The sequence below is a fragment of the Aegilops tauschii genome, chromosome 2 (genome assembly GCF_002575655.3).
Source record: "Aegilops tauschii subsp. strangulata cultivar AL8/78 chromosome 2, Aet v6.0, whole genome shotgun sequence".
Classification (NCBI taxonomy): Eukaryota; Viridiplantae; Streptophyta; class Magnoliopsida; order Poales; family Poaceae; genus Aegilops; species Aegilops tauschii.
In genome coordinates this window covers 579,059,271-579,080,234 of record NC_053036.3, presented here as the reverse complement: position 1 = coordinate 579,080,234, position 20,964 = coordinate 579,059,271, and the positions used below count along the sequence as shown (strand labels likewise).

General features: G+C 49.2%; 2 protein-coding genes and 1 pseudogene across 8 annotated transcripts; 1 reads left to right on the top strand and 2 right to left on the bottom strand.

Annotated features, from left to right (window-relative positions):
• Window positions 1-3,465: 3,465 nt before the first annotated feature.
• On the top strand, window positions 3,466-6,418 carry LOC109778784 (uncharacterized; annotated as a pseudogene).
• A 1,874-nt stretch (window positions 6,419-8,292) lies between these two features.
• LOC141041295 (receptor kinase-like protein Xa21) lies at window positions 8,293-9,474 on the bottom strand. The gene is made up of 3 exons (XM_073507432.1): window positions 9,439-9,474; window positions 8,492-9,137; window positions 8,293-8,399 (listed from the first exon to the last, which is right to left on the bottom strand). The coding sequence occupies exons 1-3, from the start codon at window positions 9,472-9,474 to the stop codon at window positions 8,293-8,295; spliced, it is 789 nt and encodes a 262-aa protein (XP_073363533.1).
• Window positions 9,475-9,942: 468 nt separating this feature from the next.
• On the bottom strand, window positions 9,943-20,540 carry LOC109778791 (uncharacterized). Of its 7 annotated transcripts, none has more exons than XM_073509058.1 (9): window positions 20,396-20,540; window positions 19,779-20,052; window positions 13,250-13,347; window positions 11,743-12,748; window positions 11,387-11,590; window positions 11,110-11,283; window positions 10,660-10,989; window positions 10,366-10,575; window positions 9,943-10,276 (listed from the first exon to the last, which is right to left on the bottom strand). In XM_073509058.1, the coding sequence occupies exons 2-6, from the start codon at window positions 20,014-20,016 to the stop codon at window positions 11,219-11,221; spliced, it is 1,611 nt and encodes a 536-aa protein (XP_073365159.1). In that variant the 5' UTR covers window positions 20,017-20,052; window positions 20,396-20,540; the 3' UTR covers window positions 9,943-10,276; window positions 10,366-10,575; window positions 10,660-10,989; window positions 11,110-11,218. The 7 variants fall into 7 exon arrangements, 6 of the variants coding, with proteins under 6 accessions (XP_073365159.1, XP_073365157.1, XP_073365158.1 ...); XM_073509056.1 differs by lacking the exon at window positions 20,396-20,540 and adding an exon at window positions 20,197-20,372; XM_073509057.1 differs by having other exon boundaries at window positions 10,660-11,283.
• Window positions 20,541-20,964: the final 424 nt, after the last annotated feature.

Below are 20,964 nucleotides of genomic sequence, written 5' to 3'. Positions count from 1 at the left end.
AGGTTAAATATCCAGGCTTACTCGAACCAATCCCACTGCCGGAAGGGCCTGGCAAGTGGTGACGATGGATTTCATTGACGGTCTACCGCAATTAGGCAAGGCAAACTACATTTTGGTGGTGTTGGATAAATTTACATGTTATGCACATTTTTTGCCCCTTCAGCACCCATTCACTGCAGCCAGAGTGGCTAGAGCATACTTGGATAACGTCTACAAGCTCCACGGGCTACCAAAAGGCATCATCTCGGACAGAGACCCAGTATTCACGAGCAAATTCTGGCGTGAGTTGTTTGCCTGCATTGGAACGGAACTCAAGATGAGCACCCCATACCACCCGCAAACGGATGGGCAATCAGAACGGGTCAATTAGTGTCTCGATATCTATCTGAGGTGCTTCATTCATGCGTGTCCCAACACTGGAGCCAATTCCTTTCACTTGCTGAATTTTGGTACAATTCCAGCTACCACTCGGCCCTGGACATGTCACCATTCCAAGCACTGTATGGACATGAACCACGACACTGGGGGATCGAGGCAGCATCGATGTGCAAAATACCAACACTGAAAGACTGGCTGGAGGAAAGGAAGACAATGCAGCAAGTACTCAAGCAGCATCTGCACCGTGCACGTCACATTATGAAGGTGCAGGCAGACAAAAAAGGGTCTAAACGGGAGTTCACCGTGGGGGACGCAGTGTTTGTTAAGTTGCAGCCGTATGTGCAATCTTTAGTGCATCACCGAGCCAACCACAAGCTCGCATTCAGGTATTTTGGCCCGTTCAAGGTGTTATGTTGGATCAATCCTGTGGCATATGAATTGGAGCTGCCTCCGCAATCGCGAATACATCCTGTCTTTCACGTCTCTCAACTGCGGCAAGCGCTCTCACCAGGTACTCCTGCATCAACTACTCTGCCGATCCCTCGTTCTTCTGAACTGTTACCTGTAGAGCTTCTGGACAAGCGTTGGCGGCAAACTCCTTCGAGTCGCCGCGAACAATACTTGGTGCGCTGGTCAGATTCCGAGCTGCTGGACGCCTCGTGGGAGGATGCTCTTTCTCTCAAAGGGCGCTACCCGTCAGTAGCAGCTTGGGGACAAGCGTGCTCTCAAGAAGCAGGGGATGTCAGCGTCCCAAGTACAGAAGCACCCGCCGACAGTCAGGATGTGGCCAGGTCAGTCAGGATGTGGCCAGGTCAGACAGGCAGGACAACATGGCAACAAAAACTTGGCCTACAACCAATCAGGGGCAGGAGCGCGTCATCGCCAAGCCACCACGGATCAAGCATCCGAATCGCCGGTTCGTGGGCCCAGAGTGGGTGAACTCTATTTAAGAAAGACAACGCGACTGGGAGAGCATCCAGTAGGATCAGGCATCGGCACGGCACGACTTTCCCTTTTGCTTTTGCTTTCTTCTTTCCCTTCCCACAGGACAAAGTGAAACTCTGTAAGCTATCATGTGAGTGTGAGAAACCAGATCGAGATCCATCGTGTAACAGCTGCTGTGGCACGATCTGCTTACTCAAGAAGGGAGTAGGGCAATAAATTCAGAGAGAAATGAAAAGAAGGTAACATCAGTGGATGATTGGCGAGGAAACTGGGCGAATTTCAGATACGCCTTTGAGCCAGCCACTACAAAACTTAATTTTATGTACTAAATCAACGATAAGTCGATAACTAATATGGAACCGAGCGGCCCCTTACTACTACGAATTTGATAACAATCTGATTGATACTGCTACAAGTCCGTTTAAAAACACTACTAGTTCCTTCGGTGATAAGTTTGCAAGCAGGAAACGGCTAAATTATGAAGTGGTGGTGCCGGACCTGAAGCTGAACTAGGTGATAAACCGAAAGCTAATGCCTTGTTGGGTGTCGAGGGAGGGAATGCCATGGAGCTCCAGAACAACACCAGTTATGATAGATAGTGAAGAGGAAGCGAGGAGTCTACTTCATAGGATTCCAAGTGGTCAAAAACATATGATACAATTGTGATGGATGGCAACAACAAATTATCAACGAGTCCTGAGCTGGGTCTCGATCGGTCGCAATGAAACTATTATGTTAGAACCGTCACGGGATGAGGAAGCCCGTGGTGGTTCGAGCGCTCTTGGGGATCCATGGGTGGGTGAGATCAGATGTATTGGTTGTGTCTGAAACACATCTAAACAGAGGTAAGGTAGATAAACGAAGGAGGAGGTTCGGCTTTGAAAGGATGGAGGTGCTAGAAAGTGATGGAAGAAGTGGAGGGCTTGTGATGTTCTGGAACACTAGTTTGGGTGTTTCTTCAACCGAGGTTCAACAAAAAATCATTGACATCCGCATCAATGAATCTTGTGAGGCGTTTTACGGGTATACTAGCGTTCAAAAAGCGCGGCGTGCGCCGCGCCCATGGCGAATCCTGTCAGAATTTTGTGCAAGCTCTTATGTTGCCTTCTTGCAGAAAGCATTGTGTCTTGATTTTACTATAAATCTTGTACATTAGAGCATAACATGCCACGGGGAGAAGAAAAATAAGACGCATGCACACCTTTAAACTCAAATTCAAACTATTTATGCAATGGTGATAACTGCAGATTATTTTAAAAAAGTTTCAGATCCTTCATCAGAGCATATATGTGTGCAGTTTGATATTCTTTTCAGAACGAAAACTGTGCCTCACTGAAACATACTCTAGGCTTCTGCGCTTGATCAACTATTCATTAATTCAAATAAACAAAAGAACTATGGATATAATTTTAGTAGGGCAATTCTGTCTTAGAAATAGAATTGTTGAGACCTCTGATCTTCTGTAGATACAATGTTCTTACTCTAAAAGATTCAACTGCATTCGACAGAGGCAGGACAATCCATTTCCATCGCCGGTTTGGATGCGACTGGTGGACAGGGGAGTGCGCCGGTGAACGGGGGGCATGAGGGTTTTTTTATAGCAGGGGAGGCCGGTGGGTGCTAGTAGCCAGAGTAACGCCGCCATCAATGGGGCGCCTTGGGAACCCCGCCGCCTCGGGAGCCAGCCAGACACGTCTCGCAGCGTCCAACCGGCTGCCTCGTAATCCACAACGACGACTCATCCACATGTCAACGGTCGCCCACTTCGCCACGCCACGTCAGGCGACATGGTCGACCCGCTGACTGCACACTTCACCTTGCCAGATAGGGCCGGTTGGGCATATGTACAGCCGGTCGTGTGCACGTTTACACAACGCGCGTATCGGTGAGGACGGACGGGCAACCACTTTCTAAAATAAGACCATCCTACCATTTTTTGTGAAGGGCTATTATGAATTAATCTCGGTCGTTTTTATATTTAGGATGTGCACACTGCAGCAGAAGGGAACGTAAAATTATCACTGCCTAACAAGCCGAGCTATTCAGCTCAGAGAGGATATACATCGCTAGAGAAGAGGGAGGAGCCTGTTAGACCTGGAAACCGCAACTTATCCTTCCCTCTATCTCGGCAGCCAACCAGCCATGGCTTCGCACCCGTCACCGCCGCCGGAACACCGCACACCACCCGCTCCCACCACCATAAGTGACCTCGGCGACGACCAGCTCCGAGAGATCTTCCTCCGCCTCCCGGACCTCCGCAGCCTCGCCTCTGCCGCCTTCACCTGCCGCGGCTTCCTCGGCGCCGTCCGTTCGTCCCGCGCCTTCGGCCGCCGCTTCCGCGCGCTCCACGCACCCCCGCTCCTCCCTCGCTTCCTCGCACACACGGTAGCTCCGTTCCCCGCCTCACGGCACCCCTCCGCCGGATTCACCCCCCTCCAAGACGACGACACTTCCGACTGGCGGGTCGATGTCTATGGTCCTTCAGTTCTCTACAACTACAATGGCGGCTGCATTGCCATCAAGCACCGGAGCGTCAAGCAACGGAGAGTTTGGTACAACCCTCAAACGATGGCCCTGTTTCTCTGCCCCAAGGATCATCATGACATGCCCGACGGCACCACCCTTGGGTTCCACACATTCTGCTCCGAAGAGGATCAAATGCCATCCCGTGTGGTATGTGTCCGCCACGACTACTCACGGCCTTGCGCACGCGTCGCTGTCTTCTCATCGGACACGATGGAGTGGCAGATCTTCCCGGAGACTGCAACGCCGCTGCCTCAGGGCTTCAGGAGCACAGGCTGCACCGTGCTGGATGAGTTTATATGTTGGCCATGCGGGTCCATGGGCGGGATGGTTGTCAGTGAGTACATTTTGGTGCTCAACACAGACACATTTCAGTTCTACCGAATGGATCTGCCGCCGCCCTTGAGAATGGTACACCAAACATTTAAGATTGGTCAGACCAATGATGGGAAGCTCTGTATTGTGAATGAGAAGGAATGCACGTTTAGTATTTGGATCTTGAAAGCCGGCGATGACGGCATCGAGAGATTTGTGCTGCACAAGATATTCCCATTGCACACTAGCTTTATGGAGGTCACCAGCTGTTCAGTGGAAGATACAATCTCCGTGCGGCTTATAACGGTTTACAATGGTTTTGTGTACTTTGCACTTCATCCATGGAGGAATTACGTGGATCAGTACAAATCCCCTTAGTGGTTCATGTCCATGTCTCTGGAAACAGCGGAGGTGAAGCAGCATCTGAAGAATGGAAAGCAACCTATCTTCCCCGTCCATCCCTACTCGGCCTGGCCTCCTTCTATGGTATACATCTCGGTAAGCAATGTGACATGGTGCTAAGGATTCCTTTTTGTGTTTGGTCCATAAATATTATGCAATGATGTTTCCTAAGGCGATTGTATTGCTATATATGAAGATATGCTATCAGTTTAGTCAAAGTAACATGTCTTTGAATAACTCGTAGTAGAGGAGCTAGCAGTGCTATCCCATTCCTTCAAAAAACATACTCCACATACATAATCTAGACAAATCTAAGACAAGTAATTTGGGACCAAGGTTGAAGTAGACAACCTCGACTACTTGTACATTACTATAAGAGGGTTTATGCAGGTTGTATGATAGCAGTAGCATTGAGATATAAAGCTCCACATACAGAATCTCTAATTAGTACATGATACATGAATAGCCTATATTTATTAGAAGTGTTTAAATATTTGGAGGATTTCTACAGATTATATAATAGCATTATTATAAAGCTCCACATACATAATCAATAACTAGCACATGAATAGCTAGTTTTTGCAGTAGTGTTTAAGCATTCAGATATGATAAGTTATGCCCAATGGTAAGTTAGGTTTTCTTTCTCCTTTTAAAATTGTTGGTCTTCTACATCGGTTTCAAATTTATGTCTTATTTAAGAAATATGTCCTTCATAATTTGATGTCAGTGAGAACTGAGCATTTGCCAATATATTCATTCATACGCAACACGATTCAATCTTTGATTTCAACTGCTATATATATGTGCACATGATTATCCCAATGGCACTATCTAACATCTTCCATGTTTTTGGAGGCGCACAACATATATCTGTGCTTTCTAGCTATAGGTGCATATATATTAGCCATCCATTAAGTCCGTAAAATCTTCACATTTTTTTAGCCTACATATTGGTTTGTTTCTATAGTTAATGAGGCACTCAAATCTAATTAAATTTAACCGTTCGTTAGCTTCATCAAGTATGAACTGTTATCTTTCAATTGCTGTTGTATTATATAATGATATAGTAGATTTAGATGGCAGTGGTGTATCAGTAATTTATTTAATTTTCATTGTCTCTTAAAAGCTAGATAAAATGATCAGAATCTCTAGATTGTATTCCCTTGCACATACTTGTCTGCATAAACACTTGGATTCTTATTTACGCTGAATTTCCATTTTGTCATAGGAGGATTCAAAATCTGAGGTTACTGGAAACAGTGTTGAAGATGTTGGTTCTGAGGGCACAGAAAAGGATTCATCTATCCTTATAAAAGCATTACGATCATATAAAGAAGCTTTGATTAAGGATGGTGACACAAATGTTGCAGAGATAGAGGCCTTCTCACTTTGTATTGACATTGAGGATGAGAAGAACTCTCTTGTGAGGAAAATCATTGCTTTAGATGAACTGTTAGTAACTGTGAGATATCGTGTCTTGAGGGCGGGTGCAGGCTCTGAATTCTACAGACAGAAGATCAAAACAGAGAACTGGTGGAAAATGTGCAAGAGGAAGTTATGGAGAGCTTTCTGCACTAGCTGAATAAGCCTATCTATCAGGACTAAGTGAGTTTTTGTTGCGTTGGTACTTTAGCTTTTAGAAGTGGCTGTCATGACGTTAGCTGAATAAACCATTATCAGTATTCATATGACTGGTTGGCAGGAGTCCTAGCTTTCAGTTTCATCTACTGATGCGTCGTTTTAGAGATGACTTGTACCTAGAAATGTACAAGTCCCGAACTGGTGATTCTTTATCTCTGTTCTTAATGGATGATGTTTCAAGCTTTTGTCAGCTTGGTATTAAATCTTTCCTTTTTGTTTTAGAAGTGCATTTTATGTGTGAGCGAGTTTGAAGATCATATAAATAAAGGTGTGTGGTCATGCTCAACGAAAAAAATAGCGCGCTACAAAATATAGCGAGGCCCTTCTCCAAATGCTACACAAGTTATAGCGTGCTATATTTCAAAATAGCGTTTGCAAAAAAATTCAAATATATCTAGAAATAAAGTATTTAAGCAACTAAATTTTTGCTAGGAGCAAGCAATATATGCATAAGGGCCAAATCTAGGACATAAAAATTGTAAGTCTCAAACAGTTTCAAGATAAAAGGAGTGAGAAAGGTAGTGGTCGTGGGTGGTTTTGGCCTGCTGGGCCTGCTGGGCTGTGGTTGTTTAAATTTTGCATGGTCTGCACGTTAAAACGTGTAACGCTACAACGTTATAATGTGTGTAGCGCGCTAATTACGTAATTAGCGCCGTAGCGGCCGATTTTGCCAAAATGTAACGTCTCCCTTCCGAATATGCTATGACCGCGCTATAACGGCGAAATAGCGTGCTATTTTTGTTGTTGTCATGCTCTGTTGCATAATAACTGAAATGGTAACTTTCTTAATTTTTCCTTTCAGAAAATATTAACTAGTTAGGTTTATTCAGATTGCAGCAAAAGCTAGTTTTTAGAGTAATCATTTTTCTCTGGAACGTGCAACAAAATGCGCACCATTTACATATAGATAGTACATATTATTATTTCCTGCACTTGCCCACTTTATTTTTCCATTTTAGGATTGCTCACAAGTTTTAAGTGGGCAAGCCATTCTTAATTTCCCCCTCTTTTGCCATTTTCTACCAGGACTATTTTAATCAGACAGGCTGTCCCATCTAATTTAAACTTTAAACGTTGAATGAAACTAGTATCTGAGGGAGCGCAGACTACATTGAATTTTGTCAACAAATGGTTATTGGCACATTTGCAGTTAACATCAGGGGCAGGAGACAGGGCAGTAGACTGTTCCATGTTAATAGCAAGTGCCCTCCCGTCTCCATGGACTGTCAAATGGCACAACCATGGCATGATGTCAAATGTCTCCTTTGACGAGTGTCACTTCAACCTATATTCTGTTTTCATTATATATATGGAAAATAGACACGGTGGAGTATACTCTGGGGAGCACATTTAGTTCATAAAATTCGAGAACTAAATTGAGACGTGTCAACAAATTATAAAAAATAGTGCATGACTTTGATTGCGCATGTTGTGAAAGGTAACACCTGGTGTGGTCTGCCCGTCGTGGGGTGCGCGACTGCCTCAGTGCGCGCACATCGCTTGCCTGCTAGTAGGTTGTGATCCCGCGCAACCGACATCCCTATAGTAGCACACGATTATAGCATCCAGGCCAGAGCCACCACACTCACGCCAGGCAATTTTTTTTTCCCATGGCTTTTGGTATTGCACATAATGAAAGACAATTTTTGTAATCATAATAGGATATTAATCCAGAAAGGCAATGCAAGCTGGGGTATAAAGTGTATTACATTACATTCTTAGAAGGGATAATTTTACAACAGACTCTAATTGCACCTCCTTTTCTTCTTTAACTCCTTTGAGAAGCCCAGCTGACAAGTCTCTTAAAAGAAGTTGACCTCCTCACTCTCCCTCCCGTGTTCACCATGTTGATTTTGCGCATTTGGGTAGCTACTTCTCTCATGTTAAGCCGTTCAGTTGGGGATTGGCGTGTACAAAGAAGTGCTATCCGTAGCAAAGATAACAAGGACTGAAAGATCGTCGGATTTTCCGGTCCTGCTACTACTTGGTTGACGGCATCATTGCATTCATCTAGCAGACAGGAATCCAGAATATTTAATGTGTGATCAGGAAAATTTGTTTCCACAAATCTGACGATGGTGAATTCATTCAGAACATATGATCTGTTGGTCTTTTTCCTGTCAGCATCTCCAAGAGTACTATTCCGAAACTATATACGTCCCCACAAGTAGATGCATGACCGCTTTCAGCATACTCTAAAAACAGAGACCAAATCAATACTCACATCAGCTCTAAATAATTGTATGCAAATCTCTTTGAAAAAAAATTATATGCCAAACAACTATACCTGGAGCCATATATCCCAGAGTGCCATTTGCAGCAATTGAACTTGAATCTCCGACTGTTCTCAGTTTAGAATCAATGTAGAACCTTGCGACGCCAAAGTCTCCCAGACAAGCATTCATATGAATGTCTAGGAGTATGTTACTCGGCTTCAAATCACAATGTATGATGGGCCTCCCACTATCATGGTGCAAATAGTCCAATGCATCGGCTATGTTGGTAGCGATGCTTATTCTTTGAGCTAAGCCTAAAGACCTTCTAGCTACCTGATTCCCTTGATGATGCAACCAAGTGTCCAAGTTCCCATTGGGCATGAAAGCATAGACTAGAGCTCTGAAATTATTGCCTTTGTTGTCGATTGCAGAGCATTCAGTTATTAGAGGAACAATGTTTCTATGACGAATGCCTCTCAGTGCTTTGCATTCTAATGCAAAACTTCCTTCAGCGCCCGGAATCTCAAGGTCAAGTATCTTGACTGCTATTTCCGTTTTAACTTGGCTCAACTTTCCTTTGTACACTGAACTGTAACTTCCTTCGCCAATCAAGTTAGTCTCAGAGAAGTTGCCTGTCGCTCGAGCTAGATCCCAGTAAGAAACTTTAGGGGATTTCTCCCCGAGAGAAGGCAACGGTGAACATGTTGCTTGTGGTATCTTCTCATGGATTATAAACCAAGTCAATAATGTCAGTAACAGGAAACCAATTATTGGGATCAACACCCGAATAAAAGTATAGTGTCTTCCTGTTCTCAGAGAAGCATCTCGCACTACCGGAATCGCACCCTATGCCCACGGCCAGGGCCGTCGGCATAGCCATGACTAGCCGTCGGGGCAGGCCTATGCCGACGGCACCCGTCGGCATAGCGCCGTCGGCAAAATATCCGTCGGCGTAGCCAGGATGACCGTCGGCATAGAAAAGCCGTCGGCATAGACCCTATCCCGACGGTGGCCGTACATCTATGCCGGCGGCCCTGGCCGTCGGCAACGTCATCGCCTAACGGCGGCCGCCGTCAAGTGCTGCCCAATGGCTTCTCGCCACGTGGCGAGACGCCGTTCAGCATGGGGCATGTCTATGCCGACGGCCTAGCCGTCGGCTTAGTTTGAAACTATGCCGACGGCTAGGCCGTCGGCATAGACATGCCACGTGTCAGAAACTGGGCGCTCCTGGGGCACGTCTATGCCGACGGCCTAGCCGTCGGCATAGTTTCAAACTAAGCCGACGGCTAGGCCGTCGGCATAGACGTGCCACGTGTCGGCCACTGGGAGCTCACGCCAGGCCTATGCCGACGGCCAAGCCGTCGGCATAGTTTCTGTCCAGTTTTTTTTCTTTTTTCTGTTTCTTTTCAGCTCAATTCATTTGAATATACACAGCATATATAACAAACATCATATATAAGAAGCAGCATCACGTAACAATAAGGAGCAACATCACACAACAAATTCATCATCACACATCATAAGAAGCATCGCAAAGCATAAACATATAATTATCATCACCACCAAGCATATAAGAATCTCACAAACAACAATAAGATAAGAAACATCACAAGCATATAAGTATCATAGCATCGAGAACCGCCACAATGTGCCCGAAAGGCTTAAGCGCCAGGACGTCGAGCACCGCGGAGGTCGTCACCGCCAAGACCGCCGAAGCCCAGGTCGTCACTGCTAGCGGCAGCGCTACCGCCAAGACCGCCTCCACGTCCGCCTCCGCCTCCGTGGATCGGAGTGGTCGGGCTCCGTGTCTCGGGAGTGCTGCGAAGACCACCGCCAACGGTAGATGCACCTGTTCCCTGGATGTTGAAAAGATATATTAACGGGATATAAGACTGTGTTGAAAGGCATGACATGCTTTGGGTGAATTGATTGGGGATGAACTAACCGGCGAGGGGCCAGCGTTCTGTGCCACAAACTCCTCAAAGGTCAGCAGCACTGGTTGTGCTGGAGGACCCTCTGCTGATGGCCATTGAGGACACCTGCCGGCCGCCATTTCCTGAAAAGCGTGCTGCATCTCGCGATCCCTCTGTTGATGGTATGCATGAAGGCGGTCGTGCCACGCCATGGTCTCCTGGCGTGTGTACTCCATGTAGGCCTACAGTATGACATGATGAGACTCATAAAACTACTAAATGCGGAAAATAAAGGGAGCAATGAAGATAAAAGGGAAAATACTTACAGTTTGCTGCTCCTGAAAGAGGGACAGTGACGGTGCACTGCTCATGCGCGTGCTCGTGCGCTGGCTCAGGGTCGGGTCGATCCAACGGAGCTATGTGTAGGAGATAGTAGGAGTGATCACAGCATCGAGAAACGCCTCCCGACCGTGCTCCTTCGGCCCCATGCCCACCACCACCCTTTCGTCCAGATCCGCCGCAATGGCGTCAGGTGTGTCAGGATGTAACGCCAGATACCCATCGGAGTAGGCCTTCTTCCTATGCGCGGTCTTCTTGCCGTAGTACTTGGGCTCGCCAGGCTTGGGGTCCTTCCGCGTATGGGCGATCTCCCACGCCTGCATTTGTGAGAGCGGCCGCTTCAGTTTCTCCTCCCGCACCACCAAACAGAGGTTAGTCATACATAAGAAAGTAATGGTAAATAGAAGAAGAAGAATGTTTAATGGGGTTAGTCATACATTAACTGCCTTGTGGAGATAGTGGTTTCGGTTTCCCTGAGCATGTACTCCCTCCTTCCCTCGGTTAGCCTTGTTTTTGACTCTCATAGCCGCCCAGGCTCCAGCCTCATCACACCAAAGATCCACCAATGCCGCCCAGGACTCGTCTTTTCCATAACACCAATTTGGACACACCTACATAATAAAAGCATAATGGCATGTCAACACGAAACGGTGAAATGTACCACAAGGTAATGAAAGCATAATGAAAGAATAATGAAAAATCTTTTATACTTACCGCCAAGAACTCGTCCCTCTCCAAGGTAATGCCCATCCTCCGCGCTTCTTCCTTGGTCATCTTCACACCAAGATAGTCGTGGTAGTATGTCGAGATGGCCACATAGCGCACCTCGTACTGCATCTGGCGGGCCTTCTTCTTGCATTGGCGTAGCACGATCTGGTCCGCTCTGGCCCTGTGCTCCGGGAGAACTCGATAGAATTTCTACAATCATGCACGAAACAAGAATGGAAGAAGCCATGAGTCCGGAATGATGAGCGACAAGAACATGGTCTTGCGTTGCATTAGGGCACCGGGAGGAAGATTGAGCGGAATTACAAACACGGGCCAACAGCTGTATGGATTGGACGACATACCATATGGATTCAACCCATCACCTGATATGGCCAGTCTGACATTCCCAGCCTCGGCTGCTTCCTCGGGGTATTCTTCATCGAACGACTTCCATGCTTCCCCTTCCGATGGATGTATGATTTTTTTTGGATTGTACCTTATACCTTCCTTGTGCCACTTCATCATTTTGGCAGACTCCTTCGTGATGAAAAGGCGCTGCAATCTTTTTATAAAATCAAGATACCGAAGAACCTTAACGGGGATGGTTAGCTGCTTTTTCTCACCATCCTCACTGACCACCTCAATGTACCGAGACGAACCGCACTGCCTACAGTACTTGTCATCCGCATACTCGTGCCTAAACAAAAGGCAATTCTTCGGGCAAACATCTATTTTCTCATAATCCATAGAGAGTGCCTTCATGATTTTCTTTGTATCGTACATGCTTTTCGGCAGTTCATGACCCTCAGGGACGCTGTTAGCCCATACTCCCAAGAATGCTTCGAAGCATTTCTGGCTACAGCCGTACTCAGCCTTGACTGCAATCAGTTGCGAGATGGCATCCAGCTGAGATATTTTCGCCCCCGCATAAAGAGGTTTCTTCGACGAGGCCAAGACCTCCAAGAAGGCCTTTGCGGTTGCCTCCGGCTCCTCCGGTTCATTCTCTGAAGGTGTCGCATTTCCCGTTTCTGCAACAATGACATCATCTAGCATGTCCCTGACCCCGTCGTCCTCATATCCATCGATGCGTTGTCGCATCACCTCCTCTCTACCACGGTCCTGCTCGGCTATGTTTATCGGCGGCATGTCAAAGTTTGGCATATATCCGTGCGTGCGAAGGTGCTCACTCATGTCCGTCTGATTTCTACGGTGACGTCTGGCACATCTCGCACAGGGGTATGGTGGGATAATTCTCATTGGACGACGGAATATCTCCTTCAAATAGACATCGGTTTTCGCGATCCACTCTGATGTTACTCGATTCCGACGGATAAAACCACTGTACATCCACTGATTATCTGCCATCCTCTGCTTTTTTGCAAGCCACAAAACAATTAAGGATTCATTTAAATTAATCACATCAAATTTTCAGTTTCTACCGCGTTTAATCCACCTACATCTCTAATAGGTAAAGATGGGTCCTAATCCCACCCGAGGATGTGTAGATTGAGTACGTTCTCCATTCTACCCCGTTCTGAGACAAAATTTCGGCAGCACCTCCCCGCTGTTCTCCAGATACACGTCTCGGCAAATAGCCGAGAGAATGTGCTCCGGAGAACAATGGGGAGGCGCCGCCGAAATCCTGTCTCGGAACGGGGTAGAACATGGAGAACATACCCAATCTACACATCCTCGGGCTGTCCGTGGAAAACGCTGGACAATCCGAAAGAGCTGCGGTGATAAATATGCAATTGAATGCATATTTATCGATGCAACCCTTTCGGACAGGAGACGCCTAGGTTACGCCAGTTGACTTGAGAATGAAATCTAGTGATATGAAAAAATGGAGGAGATGGACTTGTAGCTCACCCTCGGCTGTAGAGGAAGTAGTCGAAGAGCAGAGGGATGCTCAGGGGGACCAACGCGTCGTACAACGGTCACTCCGATGAAATGCGACACCACAAAGCCTGCAAAATCCATCGCGAAAAATTTAGAACATCACAATCATCATCATCATCATCTCAAAAATCATCGAAGCATAAAAAAATATCATCATCTATCATCCACATCATCATCTAACAATCATCTATCATCGGTCATCATCATCATCTCAAAATCATCGAAGCATAAAAAATCATCATTATCTCTCCTCATCTAACAATCATCATCATCTAAAAGAAATCCATATGAACAAGTTATGAACATCACCATTTTTCTCAAATAAGTATTCTTTAGCAAGACCATTAAGTGTCAATAAATATTTCATCATTGATTTGTAGCAACACCATCATGATCAAAATACCACCGTGCAAAAAGTATATAATCACACATCACATAACAACATTCACACTTCAACTTAAAAAACTCATATTGCTAATAACATCCATTGATCAATATTTTGCAAACTAACTACATCTAACAAATATGACATACATTCCATCATCTATGCATTCATCCACCTAAAAACAGTACCAAAACACTAAAAAAGAAGAAAAAACTCACGTAGGAGAGGGGCGGCGGCGATTGGGGGGCGGTGATGAGCTGCAGTTGGAGGGCCAGTTGGGGGGCGGCGGCGGTTGGAGGGCCAGTTGCTCCAACCGGTCGGGAAGGGTGCGCCGGACCCGCGGCCGGAGTCGAGCCCTTGCGGGCCGGGGCGGGGCGGGGCTGGCCGGAGAAGCAGAGGAGGGCGTCCGCCGCCGCTAGCAGCAGCGCTAGTCGGGGAGGCACACGGGCCAGCCGGAGCCGCAACCCATTGTGGTCGGGGCGGCCGTCGCGCAGTGGGGGAGGGCGGGGCGGCGGTGGGGTCGGGAGGAGGCCGCGGGTGTGGAGGCGGCGGCGGCAGTGCGGGTGTGGAGATGACGGCGGCGCGGCGCGGGTGGGTGGAGCTGGCGGCGGCCGATGGCGGGGCGAGCGGCTAGGGGGCGTCGACGGCGCGGAGAGGGTGGCGGCGGCAGTTGGGTCGGGGTGCGAGGAGAGAAACGAGTGGAGGAGGAGGGTCGGGGTGTCGAGGATAAGGTGGCCCTATGCCGACGGCCAGGCCGTCGGCATAGGAGTGGTCCCACATGACAGCGAGAGGGCCATCGAGTGGATAAGGGTGGCTCTATGCCGACGGCCAGGCCGTCGGCATAGATAGGAGGCCTATGCCGGCATAGCCGTCAGCATAGATGGCAACTACTTTTTTTTTAAATAGCCCCACCTCGCCGAGGGAAAAGCAATTTGACCTGTTTAAATAGTTCACTAATCCATACGTTATAAGCTCCGGTATTCATTAGACTTCTATGAAGAAAATGGACAATTCCTGTGAACTTTTCAGTGCTCGGGCACCGGGCGTGCCCGGGCAGCCGACCCGGTGCCCGAGCACTAAAAGGTTCACAGCAATTGTACATTTTCAATGATGAATACCGGAGTTTTTAATCAATTAAATTATTACATTTTTAGATTCTTAGTTTACCGTCTGCATGGGACCCGGTACCCGGCACCTGGAGGGGGGAAACAGACGCGTCGGGTCTACACGGAGGGGATCTTGCTGTGGGTTTGGCCCGGATGTTGCTCCTAAGTGTTCCTATGGGCTTACCTAACACAACCGGGTGGATAGGTCCACTGCTCAAAGCCCGTCCGTGCAAAGTCAAAGGGCTAGATCTCGTGGTCAAACGCTACAGGGTTAGGCGGGACGGGGGCCCTGGGGGGTAGCAATGCCACTGGGCCCTCATACATGCGGGCTGGTGTGGTGGCATGTCCGAAGAGGCGGCACGCGTCTCCGGGGTGTGCCCCCCTCACGGACGGCCGGCGCCGCCGGCACCTGGAGGGGGGAAACGGACGCGTCGGGTCTACACGGAGGGGATCTTGCCGTGGGTCTGGCCCGGATGTTGCTCCAAAGTGTTCCTATGGACTGACCTAACACAACCGGGTGGATAGGTCCACTGCTCAAAGCCTGTCCGTGCAAAGTCAAAGGGCTAGATCCCGTGGTCAAACACTACAGGGTTAGGCGGGACGGGGGCCCTGGGGGTAGCAATGCCACCCGAGCGTCGCACCGGGCCCTCATACATGCGGGGTGGTGTGGTGGCATGTCCCAAGAGACGGCACGCGTCTCCGGGGTGTGCCCCCCTCACGGACGGCGGCGCTGCCGGCACCTGGAGGGGGGAAACGGACGCGTCGGGTCTACACGGAGGGGATCTTGCCGTGGGTCTGGCCCGGATGTTGCTCCAAAGTGTTCCTATGGACTGACCTAACACAACCGGGTGGATAGGTCCACTGCTCAAAGCCCGTCCGTGCAAAGTCAAAGGGCTAGATCCCGTGGTCAAACGCTACAGGGTTAGGCGGGACGGGGGCCCTGGGGGGTAGCAATGCCACCGGGCCCTCATACATGCGGGGTGGTGTGGTGGCATGTCCCAAGAGGCGGCACGCGTCTCCGGGGTGTGCCCCCCTCACGGACGGCGCCGCCGCCGGCACCTGGAAGGGGGAAACGGACGCGTCGGGTCTACACGGAGGGGATCTTGCCGTGGGTCTGGCCCGGATGTTGCTCCAAAGTGTTCCTATGGACTGACCTAACACAACCGGGTGGATAGGTCCACTGCTCAAAGCCTGTCCGTGCAAAGTCAAAGGGCTAGATCCCGTGGTCAAACGCTACAGGGTTAGGCGGGACGGGGGCCCTGGGGGTAGCAATGCCACCCGAGCGTCGCACCGGGCCCTCATACATGCGGGGTGGTGTGGTGGCATGTCCCAAGAGACGGCACGTGTCTCCGGGGTGTGCCCCCCTCACGGACGGCGGCGCTGCCGGCACCTGGAGGGGGGAAACGGACGCGTCGGGTCTACACGGAGGGGATCTTGCCGTGGGTCTGGCCCGGATGTTGCTCCAAAGTGTTCCTATGGACTGACCTAACACAACCGGGTGGATAGGTCCACTGCTCAAAGCCCGTCCGTGCAAAGTCAAAGGGCTAGATCCCGTGGTCAAACGCTACAGGGTTAGGCGGGACGGGGGCCCTGGGGGGTAGCAATGCCACCGGGCCCTCATACATGCGGGGTGGTGTGGTGGCATGTCCCAAGAGGCGGCACGCGTCTCCGGGGTGTGCCCCCCTCACGGACGGCGCCGCCGCCGGCACCTGGAAGGGGGAAACGGACGCGTCGGGTCTACACGGAGGGGATCTTGCCGTGGGTCTGGCCCGGTTGTTGCTCCAAAGTGTTCCTATGGACTGACCTAACACAACCGGGTGGATAGGTCCACTGCTCAAAGCCCGTCCATGCAAAGTCAAAGGGCTAGATCCCGTGGTCAAACGCTACAGGGTTAGGCGGGACGGGGGCCCTGGGGGGTAGCAATGCCACCCGAGCGTCGCACCGTGCCCTCATACATGCGGGGTGGTGTGGTGGCATGTCCCAAGAGGCGGCACGCGTCTCCAGGGTGTGCCCCCCCTCACGGACGGCGCCGCCGCCGGCACCTGGAGGGGGAAAACGGGCGCGGCGGGTCTACACGGAGGGGATCTTGCCGTGGGTCTGGCCCGGATGTTGCTCCAAAGTGTTCCTATGGACTGACCTAACACAACCGGGTGGATAGGTCCACTGCTCAAAGCCCGTCCATGCAAAGTGAAAGGGTTAGATCCCGTGGTCAAACGCTACAGGGTTAGGCGGGACGGGGGCCCTGGGGGGTAGCAATGCCACCGGGCCCTCATACATGCGGGGTGGTGTGGTGGCATGTCCCAAGAGGCGGCACGCGTCTCCGGGGTGTGCCCCCCTCCAAGTGACGGCAACACTGCCTTGCGTGCAGGGGGGCACACCGCGGAGCCCCAAGACGGGCGTCTACGCATGCCTGAACACTTTCACATATGCATCGGGACCCGTGCGATGTTTCGGTGACATAGCTACACCCCGAATCCCCCCACCAACTAGAATTCCCTCCGTGTCGATCGTTTCCCCCCTCCGTGACACGACGATAGCGACGTTCGTAACGGGGGGCAATCGATATACAATCAGGGTATGTTTTTTAAGATAAGGCATAATTATCTTATGCAAAAACAAAAACTAAAGTAAAGTAAAAATGGGAAAATAAAGTAAAAATAAAAAAATAGTATGCCGACGGCGAGTCCGTCGGCATATCTGTGCACACGGAGGTGCAGTCCCACGGATCGATGATGTGGCATGGCACACGGATCGATGACGTGGCAGAGGGCCTATGCCGACGGCTATACCGTAGGCATATATTTGCCATAGGTAGTATAAAGCAAAATTTAAAATAAAACTAAATAAATGTATGCCGACGGCTAAGCCGTCGACATATCTGTGCACACACGGAGGTGCAGTCCCACGGATCGATGACGTGGCATAGCACACGGATCGATGACGTGGCAGAGGGGTATGGGCCAGGTCTATGCCGACGGCATAGCCGTCGGCATAGGGCTGGCACGGATATGCCGACGGCCGCCGTTACCACCCGTCAGCGTAGGCTCAACGTCGTCAAACGGTCAGCGCTGACCTTGTATCTGGGCTCGGGCTATGCCGACGGCTGCTCCTATGCCGACGGGCCCCGTAGGCGTATCTCGAGCGGTCCCGACGGCCTCGTCTATGCTGACGGCTTTTCTACGCCTACGGCCTGCTCTTGGCCGTCGGCATAGCTCCATTTATGCCGACGGGTGCCGTCGGCATAGATTTGGCCGTCGGCAAACCATGTTTTTCTGGTAGTGTCGGCATGATGGCACATGGAGATCAGTTGCTCCTCCACAAAGTTCCCAGTTGCCATCAAGTGAAACGGCTGCGGCGTTCTCAAACACTCCATTTCTTGGGATTGCTCCTCGGAGGCGAGTATAAGATATGTCTAACTTGCTTAGAAGCTGAAGGTCACCTAGAACTACTGGGATGGTACCTGATAAATTATTAGTAGAGAGGTTGAGCATGTTCAAGTTCAGAAGGTTGCCTAATGAGGTTGGAATGCCACCCGTGAGATTGTTGTGCTCCATTTGGATGGTTATTAGGCCCTGACAATGGCCCAGATTATCAGCAGATTTTCCCCGAAAGTCTGTTAGATGAGAGATATAGTCCATTGAGTTGCTTAAGCTCACTAATTGCCGGAGGTATGAAACCCTGGAGATTATTGTAGCTAAGGTCCAGCTTTACGAGTTGTGAAAGTTTTCCTAATATAGGAGGTATGAAATCCTGGAGATTATTGTAGCTAAGGTCCAGCTTTACGAGTCGTGAAAGTTTTCCTAATATCGGAGGTATGTGACCTTCAAATTGATTTTGTGCTAAAGAAAGTACTGTCAGTCCTGAAAGGTTGCCAAAAGAGGGTGGAATTGGCCCGACGAAGTTATTTCCATGAAGATCTAGTGAAACTGTTGTTGCTAAGTACTTTACTTAGACTCCCTAACCATCCTTCAATTCTACCAGTTAAACTGTTGTTGCTAAGATCCAAATCAATTATGTTACTCGGGTTTGCTAGGCTTGAAGGAACAATTCCTGATAGGTTGTTTCCACTCAGGTGTAGACTTGTAAGTTGAGTGGACAACTTACCGACAGAAACCGGTATGTCTCCTTGTAGCTGATTATTATCTAGTGAGATCAGAGACAGAGAACTACAGTTTGTTAGTCCATACAGGGATTCCCAGCTTTGGCTGTTCCGTGATTCAAGCCTATTATATTCAAGGTTAAGTAGGACTAGGCTTTTCTCCAAAGAAACTGTTCAGTGATAAATCTATCACTTGTAGCTTTGTAGCATTGCCTAGGGAAGCTGGGATATGACCATCAAGCATGTTACCGCCCAATGTAAGACTTTCAAGATTAGGGAGGGTATCACCCATGTCAAGTGGCAACGCCATTTCTAGCATATTAAGGTACCCGTCTAACTTCATAAGGGATGTCAGATTGAAGATTGACTGTGGTATGGGGCCTGACAACCTGTTGCAACCAAAAGCCAAGATGAGCATGTGGGACAGTCGCCCAAGTTCAGCAGGTATGCTTCCTCCTACTTCCTCCGTTCCAAAATAGATGACCCAACTTTGTACTAAAGTTAGTATAAAGTTGAGTCATCAATTTTGGAACGGAGGGAGTACTTGGTTATATTGAAGGTTAAGTAGTTGTAGCTCGGTGGCGTTGCTGATGGTTGGTGGGACGACCCCGGTGAGATTATTACTAGAAAGATCTATAGCAAGTAAATTGTAGAGGGAACCAATCTTCGTGGGGACTGGACCTTCTAACATGTTTCTGGAAAGATCCAGAATCTTTAGGTTTGAACAGTTTGTGAGTGGATCAGGAATTATCCCCTGGAACGAATTGGAGCTGAGGTCAAGGAGGACTAGCTCAATGAGCTGGTTCAAGGGAGTTAACTGGCCAGAGAAGCCATTGGAGGACAAATTGAGGACCTTAAGGAACGTTAGGTTCTCAAGAGAGGGGGTGATCTCGCCCGACAAGCACTCGCCTGGGAGTTGCAGAGCGGCAACGCGCCCTGGGTTGCCTTGGCTGCATCTGACACCCGTCGAGTTGTAGTAGTGGACGCTTCTGTCCCAGGATCTCAAGGCACCTGTTGGGTCGTTGGTAGCCGCTTTGAAATCCAGCAACGAGAGCATATCTGTCATGTTCTTGTGATTGACTGTTGAGCAATTGATGTTGCCAGCTCCATAGAATAGCAGCAGCAGAAACGCCAGTAGAATAACCATGCTGAGTGTTCCTCTTTTCAAAGATTGCTCTGCTACCTGCAAAAATACAGAGCAATGTTCACCGGCGCCCGACGGAGCTACTTACAAGGGCGTCTGTGACACAAACCACTTACAAAACATAAGTGCTACTTGTGCTCACAACTACAGTTACTTAAGGCTCTAATATAAGCTCTGAAATACCATAGCCCTGTTCGGAATCTCTCCACTCCGCTCCAATCCGCGGAGCTGTGGAGCTCTGTTTGAGCCGCTCCGTGGAAATGAGCTGCAGCATGCTCCGCTCTGGGAGCGCAGTCGAGGGAGCGGAGAGGAACCGAACAGGTTCTAAGATTATTTAACTTTGCACAGCAAAAAGCAATCAAGAAGAGAGACAGTAGCGTACCTCTGCTCGTCGACAGTAGCGCACAAAATGGCAGCTTGTCTAAGGCTTGGCTTTGCCGGTAGGTTGGTTTGTACTTACATCTGAATGCTGGGCTGGCTCAGGCACCAGCGGTTTAAATGCATTTTTCTTTTGACCGCAGGTTTGCGCCACACACCGTACTGTCAGCAGCACTCATGCCTTATCCTAGCTTGACCTGGACTACTGGGTGACCGGAACTTTCCACTCCAGCTACGTTTCTCCTGCCGCTGCTGTCTATCGCTCCTGTTCCGTGGGCAAACAAGAAAATTTCAATGCTTTTGTTCCCCATCGGATCGAATCCCGAGTCTATCTAATCTACTCCTTTTATGGGCCAAATGTGTAACGGCTTACTAGTCCAAGCCGTCGTGCTTATCATGCATGCTTTCGGATCCCCGCTTTTCTTGGGTCAAATAGACAGATTTGTGTGCGCTCGATTTTTTTAAGGAAAAGGTAGATCATGATCTACCTTATGCATTCAAAACGGGCGAAGCCCGACTGGTCATAACCAAATTACATGAAGGTGGCGTAAATGCTGCGACAGTGCAGCTGGC